Source organism: Carcharodon carcharias, chromosome 9 (assembly GCF_017639515.1).
Source record: "Carcharodon carcharias isolate sCarCar2 chromosome 9, sCarCar2.pri, whole genome shotgun sequence".
Classification (NCBI taxonomy): domain Eukaryota; kingdom Metazoa; phylum Chordata; class Chondrichthyes; order Lamniformes; family Lamnidae; genus Carcharodon; species Carcharodon carcharias.
In genome coordinates this window covers 100,535,022-100,559,297 of record NC_054475.1, presented here as the reverse complement: position 1 = coordinate 100,559,297, position 24,276 = coordinate 100,535,022, and the positions used below count along the sequence as shown (strand labels likewise).

General features: G+C 39.8%; 1 protein-coding gene across 2 annotated transcripts in view; it reads right to left on the bottom strand.

Annotated features, from left to right (window-relative positions):
• Positions 1–8,597: 8,597 nt before the first annotated feature.
• zgc:66447 (SLAIN motif-containing protein-like) overlaps positions 8,598–24,276 on the bottom strand; it is a 32,562-nt gene continuing 16,883 nt past the window's right edge. For both annotated transcript variants that reach the window (XM_041196351.1, XM_041196352.1), the window contains 5 exons: positions 17,480–17,620; positions 16,459–16,764; positions 15,920–16,057; positions 12,143–12,479; positions 8,598–10,986 (listed from right to left, as the gene is read on the bottom strand). In XM_041196351.1, coding sequence (XP_041052285.1) covers positions 10,920–10,986; positions 12,143–12,479; positions 15,920–16,057; positions 16,459–16,764; positions 17,480–17,620 — 989 coding nt within the window. In that variant the 3' untranslated portion in view covers positions 8,598–10,919. The remainder of the gene's footprint in view (positions 10,987–12,142; positions 12,480–15,919; positions 16,058–16,458; positions 16,765–17,479; positions 17,621–24,276) is intronic.

The following is a 24,276-nucleotide window of genomic DNA, read 5'->3' as shown; positions in this document are numbered from 1 at the left end:
CCAGTACTTATCTACGTACTTACACTATTACATTACCAGGGTCATGCATTAACATAATATATATACATTAAATCCTTCGCATCAACAGAAATCATTCCAGTTCAGAGTCCAGGTTTTTAAATGTCTAATTTTCCCTTTAAGCTTCAAACTCTTGATAAAACATCTGCAATCAGATTTTCTCATCTAGCAACATGTATAATCTGTAAATTAAATGGTTGTAGCAATAAACTCCATCTGGCTAGCCTTGCACTCCTGTCTCAAAATTTGTCCAGAAACTTCAAAGGATTATGGCCTGTATAAACAATTGTTTCTGTTGAATTGTTTGTCACATAAATTTCAAAATGCTGCGACCAAAATGCTAACACCAAACCCAAAGTCTCCTTTTCGATCATTGAATATCTTCTCTGTTGTGCATTCCACTTCCATGAAAAATACCCTTTTTTCAATTCCAGTGTCATCATCTTGTAACAGTATGGCCCCAATGCCTATATCATTCCATCAATGGCCAACTTAAATTGCTTGGCGTAATTGGGTACTGTCAAAACTGGTGTCATATTTAATGCAATTTTCAAATTTTCAAATGCCTCCTGGCACTCCAGTGCCAATTGAAACTTCTTGTTCTTTTTTTAATAGTTCAGTCAGTGGAGCAACCACACTGCTAACATTTTGTACAAATTTCCGATAAAACCCACTCATGCCCAGAAATCTCAAAACTTCTCATTTTGTTGGAGGCACTTGGAAATCCACAATAGCCTTAAATTTCACATCTCTTGGAGCCAGCTTACCATGTCCAATGGTATGGCATCGATATGTAACTTGCGCTTTTGCAAATTCACTTTTAGTCAAGTTCATCGCCAAATTAGCCTCTTGTAATCGAGTAACTAACACTTTCAGATGCTGTAAAAGCTCATCCTACATCTGACTGAAAACTATCAAGTTGTCAATATAAACAGCACAATTGCTTAGATCTCCAATTACTTTGTTCGTCAGTCTTTGAAATGTCACAGGTGCATTCTTCATTCCAAATGGCATGACTTCAAACTGTTATAGTCCATTTGGCATCACAAAAGCCGATATCTCCTTTGCTCTGTCCGATAATGGTACTTGCCAATATCCTTTTAGCAAGTGAATCTTTGTATTGAGAAAGTGGGACAATCAAAATTTATCACAATCTTTCAACCATGGTATAGGATATGAATCCACTTTTTTCACCACATTCACCTTTCGACAGCCCACACAATCTTTGTGTTCCATCCGGTTTCGGTACCAGTACAATAGGCGAACTCCAATCTGCAACTATGCTCAATGACATAATTTTGAAGCATGAATTCAATTTCTTTCTGTACTTGTGATAACTTTGCCAAATTTAATCTAAGTATGTTGCCTTACCAAAGATACAACTTCTACAGATGCATTGTATAGCTAAATCTGTCTTCCCTAACTTATTTCCACAAATAGCTTTGTGTAACTGCAATAGCTTTTCTAAATCACTTTGACATTCGTCTGGAAGGTAACTCAATATTTCATTTAAATTTTCAAGTAACCCCTCATTATCCAATTTGATTAGAGGAAAATCAATTTCAGAATCCTGCATTTCTACCTCTTTCTCTCTATTTACCACCACTAACACCTGCTTTTGGTCCTCTTCCCTATCAAAGTACTTTTTAGGTATGTTTACATGACACACCCTCTGCTCTTTCCTCTATTTGGGGTATTTATTAAATAATTTACTTCCCTCAATTTCTTTTCAACCCTGTAAGGCCACTGAACCTTGACTTTAATGAGTTACCCAGTACTGATAACAGAACTAGCACTTTCTCCCCAGCAACAAAATTCTGAGCTGTAGTTTTCCTGTCAGCTTTCACTTTCATCACTTGCTGTGATACCTTTAAATGTTCCCTAGCCAACTCATATGTTCTGTATAATCTCTCTCTGAAGTTTGATACATAATCCAGAAGAATAGTTTATGAATTTTAACCCACCAATTTCTCATAAGTCAATTTCAGTGGTCCCCTTACCTCATGATCATAGATTAGTTCCAAAGGACTAAAACCAGTTGATGCATTAGGAGCTAATAACAAGAATGGAATTAATCCATACCAATCCTGTGGATAACCCTGACTCTGCACTCTCATGCCAGTTTGATGCCATCTTTACAAAGTGCTTTGTGACTCAGGATGATAAGCTGTTGACTTAAACTGCTTTATCCCCAAACTGTTCATTGCTTCCTTAAACAGCTGTGATGTAAAATTTGAATGCTGATCTGGTCGTATTTCCTTAGGTAAACCATGCCTTGTTAAAAAAAAAGTTAACTTTTTCACAATCTTCTTTGCTGTAACGTTTCTTAAAGGTATTGCTTCAGGAAATCTGATGGATGCATCCATTATTGTCAGTAAATACTGATTTCCACTTTTAGTCTCAGGGAGGGGTCCTACGCAATCAATCATGGCCCTAGTAAAAGGCTCTTCAAATGCTGGAACTGGAATTAAAGTTGCCAGCTTAATCACTGCTTGTGATTCTCCTATCACCTGACATGAGTGGCATGTTCTAAAGAATTTGGCTATGCAATCCAGGCCAATAAAAATGTTTCTGTATCTTCACCTGTGTCTTTCTAATTCCTAAATGTCCCCCCATTGGAATTTCTATACCCTAATGGGATAACAATCTGATGTACCTCCCTCCAGCTTTCATTTGCTGAAACATGATATGGCCGCCATTTTCTCATTAAAATATTACCCTTAAGCTAATAACATTCTGGAATACATTTTGCCTCTATTTCTGAGTAAGTTGTCTGATATAAATGTTGTAATAGCAATCTTTTTTCTGTAACTCCGCTATCTTGAGTTAGCTGAATTGTCCTTTAGTCTTCCTTCTTGAATAATGTTATCAAACACAGTGTCAGTTAATTGGACTGCAACACCTTCTTACCTTTGATCTACCTGTCCTACCTGTTTTTCTTTTTTCAACCTATGAGCCTGTGATCTCATTATCAGGCAATCTGGAAACAATCCTGGATGCTCTCTCTGTAACACTTCTGTTGAAGATCCCTCTACAGGCTGCTCAGCTACCATAGGCATCACCTACATTTGTGATCCTGCTATATCATTACCCAGATTAAAGTGAACCCCTGCAATGGGCAATTTTTCCACCACCCCAATAGTCACTTTTCCAGTTTTCCACTTACTCTTTAAATTTACTTTCCACAATGGAATATGTTTAGCATCGCCATGGACCTCACATGGGTGGAATTTTCCAGAATTTGTACTAAGTGCGCTAGTGGGCGGGCAAAACGACATTTTACCAGCTGGCCACGATGGTGAGCTTTCATGCCACATCATCCCAAACCCACCTCCTTATTCATGCACTCCTGGGAAACACACTGTTTCTACGGAGGGTCTCTCATTCGCCCGCCAGCCATCGCCCCACCGCTGCATTACGCCAGGAGCTACGTTTAAAGTCCAGCCGCAAGCACACATCTCAGTGCTTCCAGCTCACCGCTGCCGCACAGAATCATCTTGTGTGTCTCTTGGGCGCAACTTTTGGATGCCATGGAGGCCCACCAGGATGTCCTCTACCCCCACTTTGGCCATAGGGTGGGCAGCAACAGCACTAACCCAACTTGGGAGGCAGTGACAGCAGTGGCCAGTGCCAATGCCCTGTAAAAGCGGACAGTCACCTAGTGCCGCAAGAGGATGTTCCACTTACCCTGTTCCGCCAGGGTAAGTCACTCATCTTATCACTCAATTCACACTCACAAAGCCATCACACATTCACAAGGCCCGCACTCACTGCCGGTTCAAGGGGCTTCACCAATCACTCTCTCACACTCACCGTCATTGTCCTCATCCAGTTGATGGGACTACTCAGCACCCACACAGACCAGGCATACTTGTCATCTGGTCTGGCAGGCATCCTGCTTATAATTTCTCCATCTCTATCCATGCAGTGCAAGAAAGAGAGGTTGTAGACCGGTGCTGGAATGCCCAAAATCAAGGTCTTTATGAACTTTGAAAACAGAGCCATCCAGATGGCCAGTGAGGATCTGGACCAGTCCTGTGCTGCTCTACTAAGTGAGGATCCAGCAGTGCAATATCCATCAGACAACCATTGCCTGAGTGATGTGGCTTCTTTCACAGGCCACTGCCATGCATTCGTTATCTCTCCTTGCTTTCGCAGGCATATCTGCCAAACAGCCCATGACCCAAGGCCTCTAATCAAGCCCCGAAAAAACCTTGGAAGAGGAATCTGGAGGCACGCTCCCTGAAGTCCTGTCACAATGCTTACCCACACCCTCAAAAGTCACTTCACAGGCAGGGCTGCACTTGCCCTCTGATCCCCCGCACCCCACCCCCCCCCCCACCCACTCACCAGTCAGGCAGGGCAGCACTTAATCCCGGCGCCCCTGACACCTGCAAAGCAACAGGCCACCCTGGCGAGATCTGTAGAACATTGTTTTGCACTCACCTCCAGTTCACCCAAAGTGCAGGCTGCCATGTGAAGTGCACGCCATCTCTGTGCTGTTGTGAAACATGGTGGCGTGCTTTCCCACCAACATGGACGAGTGATCCGGGGGGGGTGCAAAAGCCTAATGGGGTGGCCTTATAAGAATATGCTGATGTATTACAATAGGATCCCCGAAGGCTGATGCCAGGAAACTTGGCCCTCTGTCAGCAGGCTGAGTGGACAATTGCGATCTGCCTTCCCGCCTGTCAGTGGGCATGGAAAATTCCGCCCATTATCACCTGTTCCTGCAATACTCCCTCTGAAAAATAAATATTACTACCCCACAACATTGACTAGCCCCTGTGTCTCTTAAAATTCTAAGATCTTCAACTACTCCACCCTGTATACATGAAAACTTTCCCTTCACATACAAAATCTATAAACATTTCTGCAAGCTGTTCTTCCGAATTCTCTTGGATAAACTGTGAACATGTTCCCACTTCTTTACCTATCACTGATTCTCCCCATTTTACCTGTACACAAACCACTGGTTTTTCCTGTGCCTGAAGCTCAGAACCCACAGTATTTTTACTTCCAGAGCTTATCTGCACCCCTATAAATTCTAACAGATTTTCCCTGCATTTTCCAGCACACTGACTTCATGGGCAGAACCTTCTGTTCAGCGTGCAGGGGCGGGCCCCGCATGCCAACATGTAAAACAACATGCGGTGACATTGGACGTGTGTCCTGACATCACTGTTAGTCATTCTGATCTTCCATTTGGCGGGCGCGCACCAGAGAGTCAGCTGTGTGCCTGTCGAACTGTCAAAGGCCTGTTAAGGCCACTTAAAAACCAATTAGCCCTATTGAGAAAGCTGCCCATCCAACCTTAAGGTTGGCGGGCAGGCGAAGAGCCCAGGCGGCCTCCGCATTTAACACGAAACCTCATCCACAGGCAGGATGAGATTTCAAGAAGGCTTTATAAATGAAAGAAAAATTTTAATGAAAGTTCATAAACATGTCCCAGCTCATGTGACGGTATCATGAATAATTTTATTTTTCCCAACTTTAACACTGAAGTTAAGCTGCCTGACGCAGAGCTGCCTCAGAGAGATTTCTACGCTCTTTCATGTGCACGCGCTAAAGAGTGCAGGCCCAGACCCTCCCTCCTCCCACACAGGTAGCGCTGAGCGCTTCCAGGCGCATGTCACACTGGGCAGGCCTTAATTGGCCTGCCTATGCAAAATGGCGGCACACAGCCAATCACAGGTGGGGATCAGCTCCATGTCCACTCCCAACCGGCCCGCCTGGTGGGGAGAAAATTCTCCCCCGTGTCTAACTTTATTACAATGAAACTCCTCAATTTTTGAATGTCACTTCTACCCTCAGCACCTTTTTGAGAAAAAACTTGCTGGGAATTTCAACCTCTTCCCTGACCACCCACCTTCCTTTCACCTTCTCACCTATCCTTTTCCGGTTTGAAAAGGTTTAGCTCTATGAACTAACTCAATCATCAGATGTCTCTGCTGGTCCTACCGTTTGAACCCTCTGTTCATCCACACGAGTTCTCACTACCCAAGGAACTGAACTTTTAAATTCTTCCAAAAGAATTACTTCTTTATGTTGTCTCTATTTTTAATGCCTGTATCCACTGATCAAAATTACTTTGTTTTACTCTTTCAAACTCAAGTTTGCCTAGGCTGTTTTCATATATTCCTAAATTTGTGCCTGTATGCCTCATATACACTCAAAATAGACTTTTTTTTAAACATAATTCACCTACATTTCTTCTGACAGCAAAGCATAAATTTCATGTGCTCTACCCACCAACCTGGATTCTAATAACAATTTCCAGTTTTCCTGTGGCCATTTCATCTGTTTGGCTATCTTCTCAAATGAAATAAAGAATGCCTCAACATCTTTTTCCTCAAACTTTGGGAGAGCTTGTACAAAAATTTAAACATCTCCCCGCTGGGTTTTTAAGTTAAAGATTTCCTCATCATCAGAACTTTCCTCAGAATCCAAGGTCTCTTTTTTAACTTCCAGGCTTTTAAGCTGGTATGCCCTTGCTTGTTCCTTCTCTTGCCTTTCTTTCTTCAACTTTCTCTCTTGCCTGGATTTCTAGTTCCAGCTTCCTTTCTTTCTCCTGCCTTTCCACTCGCTCCCTTTGAAATGCCTTTTCCTTTTCTGCTACCTCAAGTTTTTTTCATTTCCTTTGCTTGTTCAAGTGCAAGCTACTTCATTTCTAACTAAAGTCTCACTACCTCCAGCTGTGACTCACTAGTGTCAGGTATCACTTCCAATTTTAAATGCTGTGCTATCCCTTCAATTATATCTGCCTTCTTAGCCCCTGCAGGTAGCCCCAATTGTAATTTTTAACCAATTCCAGTAACTTTAGTTACCTTTGTAAACCAGCCAAAGTTATAACTTCAACTCCCAGACAAATCTGTTGCTTGACTAGTCTGTGGGATTGCTCTCAGAATTTCCTGTTAAATTGGATGAGATCATCATCGTCCTGATAAATCAGATGCAAACTGCATCCAAGAAAGCTTCTTTCCTTAGATTACTGTACAACATGGATCAGGAAAGAGTAGGTCATGTGCAAAAGTCCTTACTTTAATTTTTTGAGGAAGTAACTAACATAGTAGACAGGAGAGTATGTATGGATGTAGATTAAATAGACTCAGAGGGGTACCACACCTTTGGAAGGATATATCAGTCTTAGAAGTACAACTCACATTTAACAACTCAATTATATAGTGCCTTGAATGTAGCAAGGCACTTCATGAGGAGATATTTTCACTGTTTCTCTCTTTGGGGAACAATCGGCAAGTGGTAGGAGGATTCCCAGGCTGATCAACACTTCTTCCATGGCCAAGAAGCCCCGGCATGAGGCTTGAAACCTGAACTTCTGGTTAGCGATGGGGACACTACCATTGCGCCAAAAGACAACCTCATCAAAGAATAAAGTTCTTCAGACGTATCGTGAAGGGGAAGAAGTAGACCTGTTTGAGCAGGGGCGGGGGGCAAATTCTACAGTTTAAGGCTTAGGCAGCTGAAGGTGCAGTCAGTGGTAGAACAATCAAAACAGGGGATGTGCAAAAGGCCAAAACAGGAGTGCGGAGATGAAAGGGTTGTTTGGCTGGAGGTTATAGATAGGGACATAATCTTAAAAAATCAGAGTCAGGCTATTCAGGGAAGTAAGGACACCATTCTTCACACGAAGGGTAGTAGAAATGTGGAAACTCAATTAATTTTTAAAATTAGGTTAATGAATTTTTGCCAGACAAGGGTGTTAAGGGATATGGAGCTAAGGCTGGTGGATGGAGTTAGGATACAGATCAACCATGATCTCACTGAAAGGGAGAATAGGTTGAATAGGCTAACAGGAACATCAGTATGTCTAGACAACACATAAGTTATCTGCTGCATTCACACCACAGCTTAAATTCAGATTTTCAGAAGACAACATGAAATTCATGGGCTCCTTGCCCTGCAAGTTACGAAATTAAGTTTAACTATCTTGTAGCACTACAATATTTTATCTTTAACAGTAAATAAAAGTTGATTATTCATTGCAACAGGATTTTCATAGTGTAAGTGAGACAAACATAAGTGCCTAAATGCTAAATTGTAGAGATTTTTGAATTGGAGAAGCTAACAAATCATTTAAATACTATGGAGCTATTTTCTTATCATACACAAAATCCCCATAAACATCAATCATTAAAAGGAGGACAAGAACATCAATGTCATGGGAACACTGTAAATCAGACATATTACCATTCCATCATTAGTGCTGGGTTAATATCCTGGAATATCCTACCTATCATAGAGGGAATACCAACCACTGCAAGGACCATAGCAGTTCAAGGAAAAGACCCACAAACCTTGCAATGGCAGTTATAGATGTGGGCAATAAATGCAGCCTTTCCAGCATTAGTGGTGGCCAGAGAAGAAATGGGAAAAGTAATTTTACTTGCTGTATATTAACATTAGCATTGTTTTCTAATGTTTGCTCCCACCCTCTAAGCGTCATATGGCAATTAGGTCAGAACCTATGCGTGTGTCATTATTTGAAGGTCCAACTGAGGGGTTTAGAAAAATGTCAAGTCATTCTGCACGTTAGATTAAAAAGAGGACTCAAAATTTAATTCAAAAAGTTTCATTTAATTAAGAAATTGAAGTGGAATGTGCCTTTTACACTACTGACATTCACCCAATCAATGCCAGCATAGTGAAGAAATAAAAACATACACAACTTCATGCTAGTATACAACTGAAGATAAGCAGACTGTTAACGCTTCTATCTTATAAAGACTCCGCAATACACAAATTCAAAGATTCTTCAATAACGTCCTTTAAGAACTAAAATAGAAAACAAAGCTAGTTGGGTAAATCAGCTGCTTGAGAATGGCAATAATAAAATTCACATCACAGCACTGACCTCACTACTAATTCACAATGTGGGATTAGTCGTCTAAGAAACAGTTTGAAGACTGGATCCCATATTCCAGCCGATTTGCTACTGACCAGCACAATTTTAATACTTTCCCTCAACTCCAAGGAAATAGTGTAATTGAGGCATTCCTGACTAGACAAGTTGATTGTGGCTGAGCCATACTGACCAAATTAAAGCCTGTATTGATCTGTTTAGGATTACAACACACTACAGACTCCTGCATCACAAATATTCTCCTCTCTGCCAAACTGATTATAAAGCTTAAACTGTTAAGCAAAGTAGCTGCACCTGTTCCCAACTGCAGCAAGTTGTCTGCTTGACTGACTGCTTGTCAAATTCATTAATTACTTGAGTCAAGCGTACAGTGCTTTTAATGAGATGAGATGACATTTTCAACATTTCATTACTCATCTCCAAACTTAACCAGCTTCTTATTCAGTAGATTATCTGGGATTAGGAGGCAACAAATGAGTTTGAAAATGGTTTTTCCATCAGGTAAAGTAATTCCTTTGCAAATCCTGTAACTAAGTATGAAGATGTGTGGGCTGGAAGAGTGGGGACAAAGATGTGGTAAGAAGACCTTATAAAATTTTGCATCTTTAACCAGGACAAAAAAATACCATGAAAAAGACTGATGCCAAATTGACAGTCCAAATAGTCACAAATCATCAAAGTTTTAATACAATCCATTTCAGATACACAGTCAGCCAATTAAATATTTGCCATAACACTGGACTGGCATCTACTGAAGTGGTATTGGTCAATTATTTGAATTTAAATAAATTGAATATTTAATTTCATACTGAAATAGACTGATGGGCTAAGTTTCTCTCCATCTTTCCCAACCCTTCATTCTTAGATTTTACAATTGTTACCCCAACTGATCTTCCTCATTGTGTTCCAACTTCACTTCAGGTGGCAAGTGAGCATGGTGCAGTCAATTTCCCCTTGGGTTGACAACACCCCCAGAGATCAGAAATTCACTGTACATACATGAAATATCTTACGTCTGAGTAGTGAGGGTCTTGGCACTATGAAAACCAATGGTTAATTTAGTGAAATAGCCAACTTTGATTGGTCAACACCACCACAGAACTCAAGATATAATACATTATTTAAGCCCCTATTTCACAATTCAGTAGATTTATAAGCCCTTGGTTTCATTAAAAGGGTCAGCAACTTAATATTTTTGAAACATATTTACTGCACCACGTCTCTCAATGAATACTGTCTTTTAAACTTCATCACACTTGGATATAAATCTCCAGTGATCCAATCTGAAGTGGTCAAGAGTTTAATTACACATTGCACATTTGGGGCATTGCAAGTATGTTATTAGATATGCCTCAACTTTGTGAAAGTTAAGGAATGTTTCCAGTTGCTCCTGTACAATGTAACAAACACTTAAGGAACATAAAGTACTGTTGTTCATGCAACATATCCTGGCTATTTGCAACACTAACACATACAAAAAATGCTGTGACTTTTGTGAAACAATTACTACATAAATTACAAGCCTCAGAATAGAACTGAGCAAAGAAACGTTCAAGTACTTGGCAACTAGACACCTCCAAGCACTGACCCCAGTTATTTTGCCTTCCATTATATGCTTACATTTGAAAAAGGAATGAAAAAAGGTTTAGATGATAAAGTATCAAGGCAAACAGTGATTGCTTTTGCAATTTAAAAGTTTTGATTGTTACATAATTTTACTTCAAGTTCACAGCCAGTTGGAGAGTTTGGATTTGCAATGCATAAATATGTAAACTAGTAGCCACATGGCACAACCTGGCTTTATACAACTGGGCTGATAATATAAATCAACAGGAGGTCCAAGTGTCAAAATCCTGGCACAGATGGCCACTAGCACTTAAAACCAGTCTTTACAAAATATTGTTCCTTTGCCAGAAAATTGACTCTTCTTTACTGTGTTTGATTTAAATTGGACTTCTGCCCAGCCAGCTGGGCTTTCACTTCATCACGTGCCAGCAGTTTGTGAATCTTTGGGCTTTCCTCAATAGCAACCTTCTTTCCACTTGTCTTCTGTCACAGTGCTGTGTGTCTTCGGTAGTTGCAGAGTTCTAGTAATAAGAGCAGTTCAGTTAGTTTCAATTATTTTAAAACAGAACACAAGAACAAGCTCACAAACTTAAAAGTAGCTTGTTCGGTTTCAATAAACAAGCGTATGTTGTAGAAGTCTACTGGTGATGGTCAGTCCCTACGCAGCATGCAACCTCTTACTAGCACAAAACCACTATATCTACCGCCGCTCCCCTCCGCCCCCCATTACCTTAGGATTATCTCTCATTTCCCCGCATCTCAAATCAACCTGTTGTACATCAGTTGCATTACTATCTGGATATTCCTGAATTACCAAGCCTCTTATTTGCATTCTTTGCTGTTTCCTAATTCCACCTCCCTAGTCTGATATTTTACGATCTCTTCATCTCTAGTATTTGAAATTGTTTATTGGCCAATAATGGCTCAGAGCTAACAAAACAGGTAGGAAAGGAAGTATTATGCACATTGAGGGGTAAAAATTGTTTGCAAGTTAAATATAGTTTGAAATTGTCAACTTAGCACATCAGTGTTTTGAAAAGTAGAGTTTCCATGTGATAATTTTCTAAAGAGCCCCATATCTGCTTGGATAAAGCACCTTCTGAAATGTGAAGCAACACCATTACTCCTATAAAAAGTGTCAATGCATCAGCAGATCATTAACAGGCTGCTCCTCATTTAATCAGCTGTTGGGTCTAGGAGAACAAATTTCAAGAATGTCCAGCTGAGCTAATAAAGACAATAGGTATGCTCTCTAAGAATTCACGTCATGAACTATATAATAGAGTTCCCTGGGTATTCCAGTGGTTTTTGACTAAGGCAGAAAAATGAAAATAATTAACTTTTAACTACTTAGAAAGTCCTTGAACAAACTTGAGTTAGTCACCAAACCATATATCTGAAGATTTAGAAATTTGCTTTTCACAAAATTCTCATCTTGAAAAAGATGATCCTTTCTCATTCTTATTCCCAAGGACCAAGATATGTAGCATGTAGTTCACAATCTTTAATAAAAAGCTCAAAAGATTTCCTGATTAGATAGTATCAAAAAATGCAACTGTAACACAAAAAAAACAAGCTAAAATAGCTTTAATCATGAGATGTACATAAATGACAATGCTGAAAAAGAACTCACCATCATGCTCCTTTAATCTGAAATAATCAATATATTAGACTTGCCTCCTTGTTGGCTGCAAAAGCTTGCTCTTAGAAACTGTGGCAGTGGCAGTGCAAGTGCCAGTAACTCGTGACTTTGTAGGGGTGTTCTTAAGGGCAGGAGCTGAGCTAAAGGATCTTCCAGCTGAAGCAATGCCGGTTGGAGAAGAAGTGCTTGAATAAGGAGGAGACTGGATTCTACGAACTGTGCTTCCAGAACTTGGATATCCTGTTGTTTTCACTGGATGCCTTGCTGTCAAGGGAGAGTTATTGTTTACTATAGCTTTCACTGGCTGTCTGTTCGAGGGGGGAATCTGGCTGTTGTTACCAGTAGTATACCTGAGCTTACCAGAAGATGGACCTAGATAAAATGATAAAAGAAATGATTAACAAGGCACTCTCATTATTGTCCTCCTTAGGAAGGATCTTCCACATAAAACTACTTTAAATAGCTTTTGAATATTTATTTTTATTAATGGGATGTGGGCATCACTGGCTAGGGCAGCACTTATTGCCCAAAACTAATTGCCCTTGAGAAGGTGGTGGTGAGCTGCCTTCTTGAACTGCTGCAGTCCATATAGTGTAGGTACACCCACAGTGCTGTTAGGGAGTTCCAGGATTTTGATCCAGCGACAGTGAAGAAATGGTGATGTAGCTTAAAGTGAGGAGGGTGTGTGGCTTGGAGGGAACTTCCAGATGGTGGTGTTCTCGTGTGTCTGCTGCCCTTGTCCTTCTAGATGGAAGGGGTCATGGGTTTGGAAAACGCTGTCTAAGGAGCCTTGAAAGTTCCTGCAGTGCATCTTGTAGATGGTACACACTGCTGCCACTGTTCATGGAGGAAGTGAATGTTTGTGGATGGGGTGCCAATCAGCAGGCTGCTTTGTCCTCGATGGTGTCGAGCTTCTTGAGTGTTGTTGGGGCTGACTCATCCAAGCAAGCGAAGAGTATTCCATCACACTTCTGATTTGTGTCTTGTAGATGGCGGACAGGCTTTGGGGAGTCAGGGGGCAAGTTACTTGCCGCAGCATTCCTAGCCTCTGACCTGAAAGCTAAATCTAAAAAATGGATTGAAGAACTAAATTTTCAAAAAGGTGAACAGCATTATCACAAATTCCCAACACAAATAAAGAAAACATGGTTGAATGTATCCATTCAACTTCACTGATAAACTTCTGATACATTAGATAGCATGTTAAAATTTCAGTAAATTTACAAGTTTTTGCAAAAAAAATTATATGCAAGTCTAAAATGTTGTTTGCTTTACACTTATCATTCTTCCAGAAACTAGAAGAAAAATATAACTCTTGGTCCCACTGGGGTCCTTTAAAAATTAAAATTTACTCTGCACTAATAGACCTGCAAAGTATCAATTTAAAACGCTGTGAAAATGGAAAAAAACAAATCCGCATACTCAGTTATATAATTACAATTGTGCTCAATGTAAATGAAGTCAGTCAGTGCTGGGCAATAGACCGCTTCTTGTTACTGAGGGTCAATATTGAAGAGCGTAGGTTGGCTGCATGATGCATTTGTAAATGTTCACTTTTTCCAGAAGAGGTAATTGCTCTCGATTGGAGTTTGTGCCATTCTTTACCTGGCCATCAGGGGGAACCTGAAAATAGTCTACTAAGGGTAGGCTATTCTCATTTCCTAGCATGGCACATATAGACAATTAGAGTGGTAGATTGTTCCTGCATTCTCCCACTCTGGCACTGTGTTCTCACGTGCACAACCATACTGTTTTATTTTGGATATATTGTATAAAGTAAATGCTAATAACATCTGATAAATTGTCATGAATGTTACCCAAGTAACGAGGGAGTTGAATTTAAATCCGTACTAATCAGCTGATGATTCATCACTGGTTCAGTGGTGTGGTTTCACAACACTATCTATAGCTCAGGATAAATAGTGATGGCAAGTCATTGGCCTGAAACCTTAACTGCTGCATTTGTCTCTCCACTGATGCTACCTGACCCTCTGAGTATTCCCAGTTATAGTACATAGATTTATTCACAATGAGTGTCTCAAGGGTTGCCAAGGACTCTCTTTCCTCCAAACCAACTACACTTCTGCTCATGTTTGAATCCTATTCACACATTCGCTGCTGGTTCTACTTTAATCAGCAGCTTCCCTCAAAAACCTTGCCTCTAAACTACACAGCTTTCATTTCTCTTGGTGGAATGGTCAATTGGTTGTATCTTGATCTTTTCCATAATACTAAACCAGTGTCAAAGGCAATTTATTTTCAATCTTCCAAATCCATCCAGAACTGCCACCTCTGGCCTTTGGTTCCAACCTCATGTTTTCCCAATTTGTTGACATTGTTTGCATCACTACCTGCTCTGATGTTAAAGAATTTTGGCAGGGAGTTCATCTCACCACGTTGTACAATCAGCAGAAGGCTAAGAATTTGGTAATAACAGAACATAGAAACAGAAGAGGGGTTCCGAAGAGGAGTCATATTGGACTCGAAACATTAACTCAAGTTTCTCTCTCCATACACACTGCCAGACCAGCTAGGTTTTTCCAGCACCCACAGTATTTTGCTTTTGTCATATAGGAACAGAAGAGGCCCATTCAGTCCTTCAAGCCCGTTCCACCATTCCAACAAATGAGTGATTTGCATCTCAACTCCATTAACCTGCCTTGGTTCCATATCTCTTAATACCCTTGCACAACAAATCTATCAATCTCAGTTGCAAATTTCAAGTGACCTAGTTTCAACAGTTTTGTTGGTGAGCAGGAAAGAGCATTTAGCTCTGCAAAAATGCAGAATGATAGAGTTCAGTATACACTTTTACAAGTGAGAATTATTAGGAAAGAAATTGCAACCTTAAAAAAACATTAATGTAAAGAAAAATACCGCAGGTGCTGGAAATCTCAAATAAAAAAAATATTGGAACTACTCAGGCTAGGCAGCATCTGTGGAGAGAGAAACAGGATTAAAGTTGCATGTTGATGATCTTTCATCAGAACTTAACATTAACTCTGATTCTCTCTATGGATGGTGCCTGACTTGCTAAGTATTTTCAGCATTCTGTTTCTATTTTAAAAACATTCCCAACTCACATTTTTATACCTTCAATTTAATTCAGCCACACCCTGCACCCTCCAATTTGACATCCAAGATCTTTCAAATTAATTTGCACAGCAATGTGAGCCACTTGCTAACACCCAAGACTGAAAGTTCCTCTCTAGATCACAAGTTAGTTGCTATAGCAACTATGCACCATGCTGTGAACACGACATCCAGACCCAAGTTTCAAGATCAGATGGCAAAGAATCTTACTTTGTATACCTCCAGGCTCATTTAACTATTGGAGCACATTAATGGCGAGGCCAATTTAGTCCTAAAACAAAGACCTATCCCATCAACAAGGGGGATGTTCTCAGAGACCTTTCCAATTGCTGGATGTGAATTTTGTCAGTGCAACATTTACTAGATTGAGGAAAAGAAAAACTCAAGAATAAGCTTTGTTACAGGAACAGTACACCATATCAAACTTGATGCTAAAGCATCAATCCAAAATCCTTCAGATATCCAATCCCCCATGTTGAGACACCACAAAGTTCCTGGTCTTGTGACTTCTTAGTTGGACTGATCATTGTTATTGAGGATAAGATGTTTAATCTTACTTTGAAATTTTCAGCAATTAACAGGAAGCAAGGCAGTCTAACATACCACAAGTTTAATCTGCCAGACTAATTTCACATTTGAGGAAATTGAAGATTTATGTTTAACATGGGTGGTCAGTTATGGTTTTTTCCTATTTCTCAGAATAGATCAACATAACGTACCAGATGGAGACTGCTGCAACCTTGAAATCCGACTGCCGGGCATTTGCAAATTAGATTCAAAACTTCGACTGTTTCTGCCCGTGTCAGAACAACGAATCCCAGACTTGGCCAGGTTAGGCATACTGCGACGCATTTCCTCTGTAATAGAATCAAGTGAAACAAGACTTAGCTGATCCTGCCTACATGTAACTCCAGTCCAAGACTACGTAGTTGACTCTTAATGCTCTCAAGGCAACCAGGCTTGGACAATAAATACTACCTTGAAAGAGTTGCCCACATCCCAAGAACAACAGTGCTGTTTCACACATGGAACATAAGAAACCTACGGTAGAAGACAAGCACTTTGTCCATAAAATAATTCAAAGTGGGGGTGCTTCATACAGATACTTTTTAGTGTATCTAAATACAATATTCCGTAATCACAAGTCAAATGTAGAAAGAAAGAAAGAATGGTACTGAAAAATATTTGTGGAAATTTTCCCTCCCTTGATATGAAAACTCCAGGAACCTCCCACTCAATTTAACTATAGATTTGGTACCTTGATTTTTCGTGTAATTCATTAGCTCAGACATGCGACCCTGCAAGCAGCGTCGTGAAGGCCGAGCTCTGCCTGCAGTTGTTGCTCCTCTAACCGGAGACTGTGATCGAGGTGAATTTCGTGGAGAAGGTGAATATCTGTGCATGTTGTGCTGGGGGAAAGAGTAATCACATTCATCTTCATCATCCAGGCTATAAGTGTCAAACTCCTGATCACTGTAAGTACCTCTCCTGAGAGAATTTAGAGAGGCACTGGAGCTACGCCGGGAAGCCGATGCTGAACTGGAGGCATAATCCTGACGGAGACCTTTAGAAAGAAAGCACAAGAGGTCCATAAATACGCAGAGTTTTGTTTCTTTTCTCCCTCTCAACAAACTGCAATCTCAAAGCACACCTGACAACCACTGATATCAGAAAAAGAATAAGAAAGTCTTGCTACTCTTGCACAAGGGTTGGTAAGAGCTGGAGTACTGCGAGACAGTTTTGGTCTCCATAATCCAAAGAAGGATATGCTTGCTTTGGAAACAGTTCAGTGAAGATTCTCTAGATTGGTCCCTGGAATGTGAAGGAGAGGCTGACAAAATTGGGCCTATAGTCTCTGAAGTTTAGAAGAATGAGAAATGATCTCATTGAAACATACAGGATTCTGAAGGGGGTTGATAGAGTGGACAGAGGTTGTTTCCCTTGGCTGGGGAATACAAAACACAGGAGCAGTCTCAGGATATGAGACCAATGTTCCATTGTTGAATATATTTAAGGCTGAGATGGATATTTGCTTTCTCAGAGAAAGAAGAGATACAGGGAACAAGCAGGAAAGTAGAGTTGAAGGAGGAGATCATCAACCATCATTGTATTGAATAATGGAGCAGGCTTGAGGGGCTGTATAGTCTCCGCCTGCTCCTATTTCTTATGTTCTGATGTAATACTCCACATCTGCCATAGACAGACTGACTGTCTCACTGTAGACATATTACACAATGAAAGTAGGTGAATATTGTACTACTTTGTACATTTCCACTTACTTTCTTCCTGTAATCGAGCCATGATCTGGACATCTGTAAGATCTTGCAATTTATACCCCATGGAGATAGAGTCATCAGAGGTGCTTAACTCACTGTCAATAGATGACTGGGAACTCAGTGCCGAATGAATGGTTGGATATCCTTTAGGGACAAAGAGATGGATAGATCAAAAACATGAAAGGTGGTAATTAGCCAACAAAAACAGAGTTACAAGAAGCAATTTACAGAAGTAGTCAACTCCAATGGTTGGATATGAGGCAGGATGCAAATCTTTTTCTATCTAAGTGCAGTCAGTGCCATTTACCTGCTGGTTTCAACCAATAATCGTTTAAATTAGCCTTTAAAGGCATTAACAACAATTAAATAAACAAAGCAAATTAAGTACAATAGCTTGGGTTATTTTTTAACTATTAACAAGATCATTCTAGCAGAATACACAGCACTGCACTACAAACAGTACAACCAATGTTTATAAGAAGAAATATACTGGAATATGAGAGTTGGGTGCCCGAACTGGTTAGACACTTGCCTTTCACTATTGAAATCTGAGTTCAAGTTGCAACCCAGACTAGTGAGATAAATGTTTGCTTGACCCATGAGACTCCCATGTGAACTGTTCATTGAAATCCATTAGGGCAAGAGCCTAGAGAATAAGCAGCTACTAGTAACCTTGGCAAGCTCAGCCAGAATGGCTGGTGTGAGCATCAGAGAAAATCAACAATCACACTGGGGGAAATAGGAGTGACTCAAGTTTATACATTTAAGCATAAAGTAGAGGGAGCTTTATTTTTCACCGAAGATGCGACTTCCTGGTGTACCAAATGTAAGTTGGTGCCTTCTAATAAGATCATGAACACATTATAAATTAAACACGATGGCACACAAAGATTACATTATGCATAGCAAGTATTACTTCATAATAGCCATTATCTTAGTGTTATGACACAACAGTTGGTAAAGCTGAGTTATTTAAAAATCCCAGAGGGAAACTTTAAACAACTGTCATAACCAAGATTTTTAAGTGGTATGTTTGAGTTGCAGCTCTAAATTCAGGAATCAGACTACCAGTTCTCGAGAGGTATGAGACATTGCATAATTTACACAAGTTAAATATATACAAATGGCTACAAATTACTATCATAAATTCCCAAACTAATCTCCATTAAGGCAACAGAAACCCTAGACTTCAAGAGGACACCAGGCAGAGCATTTTCACCTTAAAAGTTCAAAGTGAGGTTCCTTTCATGACACAGTGGTAGGCTTACAGGCTTTGACGTTACATGCCTCTGTCCTGCACACACAAAACTGCCATCTGTTATAGCCAGCACATCTCATTGAATATAAATTCTCATTGTATCATCAGCCCCTTTGAACTCCACCTCTTCTAACAATAAAACCCCTTTCATAGTACCAATTTTATTAGTAATATAAACATTGCTTGGTCTCTGCTAGCTGGGTGCCAGATCTCACTCCCCTTCTTGAATGCTCTATTCAAGAAAATGCAAATGCACTCTATTTCTCTCATGTCTCAAAACTAGTATACATCAAAGCATCCAGACTAATTGGATTAAAGCCAGCTAAGACACACCCACAGACTAACCCTCTATGTAAAAAAATAATTTCCAATAACGTTATATACATTAATAGCTTCATGTCACTTGGACCTACATCAACTGCAAAAAGTCAGCCCTTTAAATATACCTCGCATAAAACAATTCTCTCCACGGCCTTTTATTTTTTAATGTCCATTTGCCATGTGCAAGGTATCTCATCGTGGATGAGCACTCAAAACCTATTGTACTCAAATATTCAAGTTTAATGACTCCTGACAAAATAATACCAATTGAGTTGATGTGAATATTTCACTTCAACCTTGTCACGTCATGGGCACATGACTAGAGAAAAGACAGAACCAACAATGCTAATGAACAATGTAGCCAAAAGCCTCATCTTAGAAACAGGCAGGAATCTCAAACTATTAAAGATTCGATTTATTCAACGGTATTTGGTAATATTACCCTTTAGTTGAACGCTTTTATTTTTCTGCCTGATGATTTGTTGTGGAGTACGGAGACATCTGGAATTGTACGAACCTACTACACACATTCCTAAAGAAACACCACCAATCCTATCCACATTTATCTGATTAACTTGCGTGGCATTCACTTCTATGCTCCAAACCTCCAAATTTACAAAACATTACACATATCCTTTTGTAAGTCAGAGGCCTGCTTGGGCAATTTAACAAGTTATCCAATAATGACCTACTAATAAATCCCTAAGTGCACACATTGAAATGAGAGATTTCTGAGTTTGCAATTGCTGAGAAAAATCAGCCATTCTTCCTTTTATGAAAGGACAAATTCCACTTCGAAAAAGTGTTCAGAGAAGTTCAAGTCATATTGGTAAAATGAACACTGATGCGATTTTTAAAAAAAAATATTCTAAGTACTTTTTCCTTTGCTAAATTTTCATTTTGAAACATGCTGATTCCCCATTGACAAGTTTGGGGTTCATTTTCAAATGAAAAATTCACTTAAAAAGTCTTTGCATCTTGGATTATGGGCCTCTGCCCAGTAAGGAAGGACTGAAGAGAACAGCATTAGAACAATGATTTCCAGCATTAAATAGAACTCGAGTTCAACTTCAGACAGGAATTGAAAGTCCAGGCAGACCAAAGTTCTACTCAAACAGTTTGCAAATAAGACTACCTTAGGGTGCAATTCAAAATTCTTTCCACAATTATGACATCAAGAAAGAGAAACCTCTTTTGCAATACAAAAGACATCGTGCTTTTGGAAATATATTAAATTTATTTAAAAAACCTGACTGCCTTTGTGCGTGCTTGGGCTTCACATCTAATGAGGTGTGCTTTGTGACATATTTAAGAGCTGGGATAACTCAACATGATCAGAAACATGATTTGCACTAGAGTCACATCTGCATGGAATGGAGTTCTCCTCTGCCCAGATCCAGCAGATCACAATCTCATTCCTGTTAGTTTTGTTTTAGAATTTTTATTCTATGTGAATACCACTGGCAAGGCCAGCATTTGTTGCCTATCCAACTTCCCCCAGACAAATGGTAGAGCCACCTTCTTGAACTACTGCAGTCCATGTGGTCTAGGTACACCCACAGTGACGTTAGGGGAAGGGCTTCAGAATTTTCACAAAGTCCATTCTTTTACAGCATTTTGTCTTACCCAATTGTTCTAGGCTACTGGTTAATGATCAATATTCCCATTACATGATGGCAATACTGGTTGGAACATGCACGTTTATGCACCAACTGTTAGATGCTGCCTCTAGTGAACTTCGAGCTCAAAAGGAACACGGGTCAGCAGCCAAAAGTGGAATAGCCCAAATTACCAGTAGATGCAAGTGAAACACAAAGTTTAAGGAGGTCTAACAACAGGGGATTGTTAGTAAATTATTAGACAAATTGGTATTTTAGTTACATGAATGTTTAAGATATAGGCAGTTGGATTTTGTTTCCACCAGCATTTCTGGTTTGAGCATGACTAAAGCTTCCGTTACATTATCTTATCTTTCAAAATCCTTTCCCTGCCTGTGCCCCAGCTTCTAGCTTTTTAAGCTGTCAATGAAATACTTGTTTAGTTACTATATTTCAATCCAGGTGCTTTAAAAAAAAATGTAGTACACAGCTTAAAAGAAAAAAAACGAGTAATTTATCCTCCCAAGATCCTGTGTGGCAAAAAAGGTTAACAATTGGGTTATGGCTTTGATATGAAAAATGGAAATATAGGGTACTGTAGTTATTGGAGGGTTCCTGGCACCTATGAGACTACCTTAACAAAAGTCAATAACTTAAGGGAAAAATGGGGCAAAAATCAAGTAAAAGAAAACATTCTCAATGAAAGTCTGGACAGAATATATAGTACCCACTCCAAATCAATCAGACCAAACTTCACTAGGCATGGTCTTTCTTGTTGGAATGGCAAAGCAGGCTCGAAGGGGTTAATAGCTTACGCCTGCTCCTAAATCCTGTTCCTATGTTCGGATAGGTTTGACATCATAAAATCTACTTTGGTACCTATTTATAGCATGACATCACAGTGGCAACTTGCATCTGGAGTCAGCAACATTTTTACCTGAAGGGCCTTTTTAAAAAAAAAAGTTGCTTAAAATAGAAACAGAGCTACAAGACAGACATTCAGCATTTTTAAACCAAATACTTAGCAATTTGCCAAGTGTCTCAGGTAGAATGCATAATCATCCAATGCCCTCTTGAATGCTTCAATTGAGGCATTCAAGAGGGCAATGGATGATTATTTAAATAGAAACAACGTGCAGGGTTATGGGAAAAGGCAGGAGATTGGCACAAAGTTAAAATGCTCAGAGAGCTGGTGCAGACAAGATGGGCTGAGTGGCCTCCTGCTACGCCATAACAATTCTGTGATTCTGAATTTACAAAGTGCTGAATTATGTATCTGTAGAAAAAAAATTTAAATAGTTTAAACTCTCACCCATCATTTTTAAAAACTTTTATAAACTATTATTTTGTCAGTAAAATAACTTTGTAAATTAATTTTAACCAAAGACGTGTAGAATTATGACAATTGTTTGTCAAGATTAAAAAAATGCTATTTATAGCACATTCAGAAGAATTTATCTCAGCTATAATAGAAACATTAATGGTCGCAACCATAAAACCTGATCCTTGAATCAAGGCATTATCTATAACCATGGTATGGCTATACCACTTGAACAGGTCTATTTACAGCACAATGATGAGTTTTTTATTCCCACAATAAAAACACAGCTCTTAACTTTTTTCATTTTAATGCAATCCAGCAGGAAAAGTTTGGGTGGGAGCCACAAATAGGATATTAAAAGAGCCACATGGGGCTCTGGAACTCGGAGGTTCTAGGTAGGTCCTAACCTCAAGTAGCTGGAATGAAACCCTAGAACTTTCTTGTCCCAATTATTAGATACATTTTTTCCTCCTGAAAAAACTTGTGAATATTGGACAAAGGCTGTATTGGGCTCTTATGTAGCGTTTTCTTCTTAGGCTCATATATAAAGAATGAATACAATGACTGTGTTATTGGATGACCTGTCTGTAAGGCCATACTACAAACATGAGTTGCACCTTCAGGAATGGGAGAGTAATACCACAGGATCAAATATTGAAAACCTCATCTTTTAAACTTTCCTGTACATCAGAATCAAGACAGTTCAAAAATCTCAAAGGGTAGTGTATGTTGCTTATAAGTGAGGTGAGAGGCATTGTGAATTACTTTTCTCATACCAATATAGAACCAATATCCTGTCCACTCACTGCTTCTTTCAAGACTAATTTTGTTGTAAAAGCACAATTTTAAGGCACTTGTTCATTAATTACACAAAAGCAGAAGAGATCATACATGACACCCATCCGCACCTCTCTTAATCCCACCATCAGAAGAGCAACCCCTACTGCAGTCAGACAAGACTTGTTTCCTTCACCAGCCATCTTGAACATATTTTTGATTAGTCCTTCTAATCAGAATCTTTACAGAGAAAGAGGCCACAAGACATAGGAGCAGAAATTAGGCCAATCGGCCCTTCGAGTCTGCTCCGCCATTCAATCATGGTTGATAAGTTTCTCAACCCCGTTCTCCCACCTTCTCCCCGTAACCTTTGATCCCTTTACCAATCAAGAACCTATCTAACGGTCTTAAATACACTCAATGACCTGGCCTCCACAGCCTTCTGTGGCAATGAATTCCATAGATTCACCACTCTCTGGCTAAAGAAGTTTCTCCTCATCTCTGTTCTAAAAGGTTTTCCCTTTACTCTGAGGCTGTGCCATCCTACTCTCCTACTAATGGAAACATCTTCCCCACATCCACTCCACCCAGGCCTTTCAGTATTCTGTAAGTTTCAATCAGATCCCCCCCTCCACCTTCTAAACTCCATTGAGTATAGACCCAGAGTCCTCAAACTCTCCTCATATGTTAAGCCTTTCATTCCTGGGATCGTTCTCGTGAACCTCCTCTGGACCCTCTCCAGGGCCATTCAGTCCATTGGCTCCACAATGTCTCTCTGAAACAGCATTCGATCTAGTCCCATTCCCCTGCCTTATCAGCATAAACTTGCACATTCTCTCTTTTCTAAAAGCAATCCATTCCCTTTTGAATGCTCAATCGAACCTATCTCCACCATCCTCTTGGGAAGCTCGTTCCAGACTTCAAATACGCTCTGGGTGAAAAAAAATTTCCTCAGATCACTTATACTCCTTTTCCAATTATTTTGAATGTGCCCTCGAGTTCTTGATGCTCCCTTGAATGGGAACAGTTTCTCACTAATTACCCTGTTATACCCCTCAGGATCTTGAATACCTCTATCAAGTCTCCTCGCAGCCTTTTCTCCAAGGAACATCACCCCAATCTCTCCAATCTATCTTAACTACAGTTCTTTATCCCTGGAATCATTCTTGTGAATCTCCTCTGCAGTCTCTCCAATGCCTTCACATCCTTCAATTACACCGCTCAGAACTGGATGCAGTATTCCAGAAGAGGCCGAATTAGTGTCTTATACAAGTTTAACATGACCTCTTACTCTTATACTCACTCAATGCCCTTATTAATAAAGCCTAAGATACTATATGCTTTATTAACTGTTCTCTCAACATGCCCTACCACCGTCAATGACTCATGTACAAATACACCGAGGTCTCTCTGTTCCTGCACCTCCTTTAGAGTTTCTCCCTTTATTTTATACTGTCTCACCATATTCTTCCTGCCAAAATCAACCACTTTACACTTCTCTACATTGAACTTCATCTGCTACTTG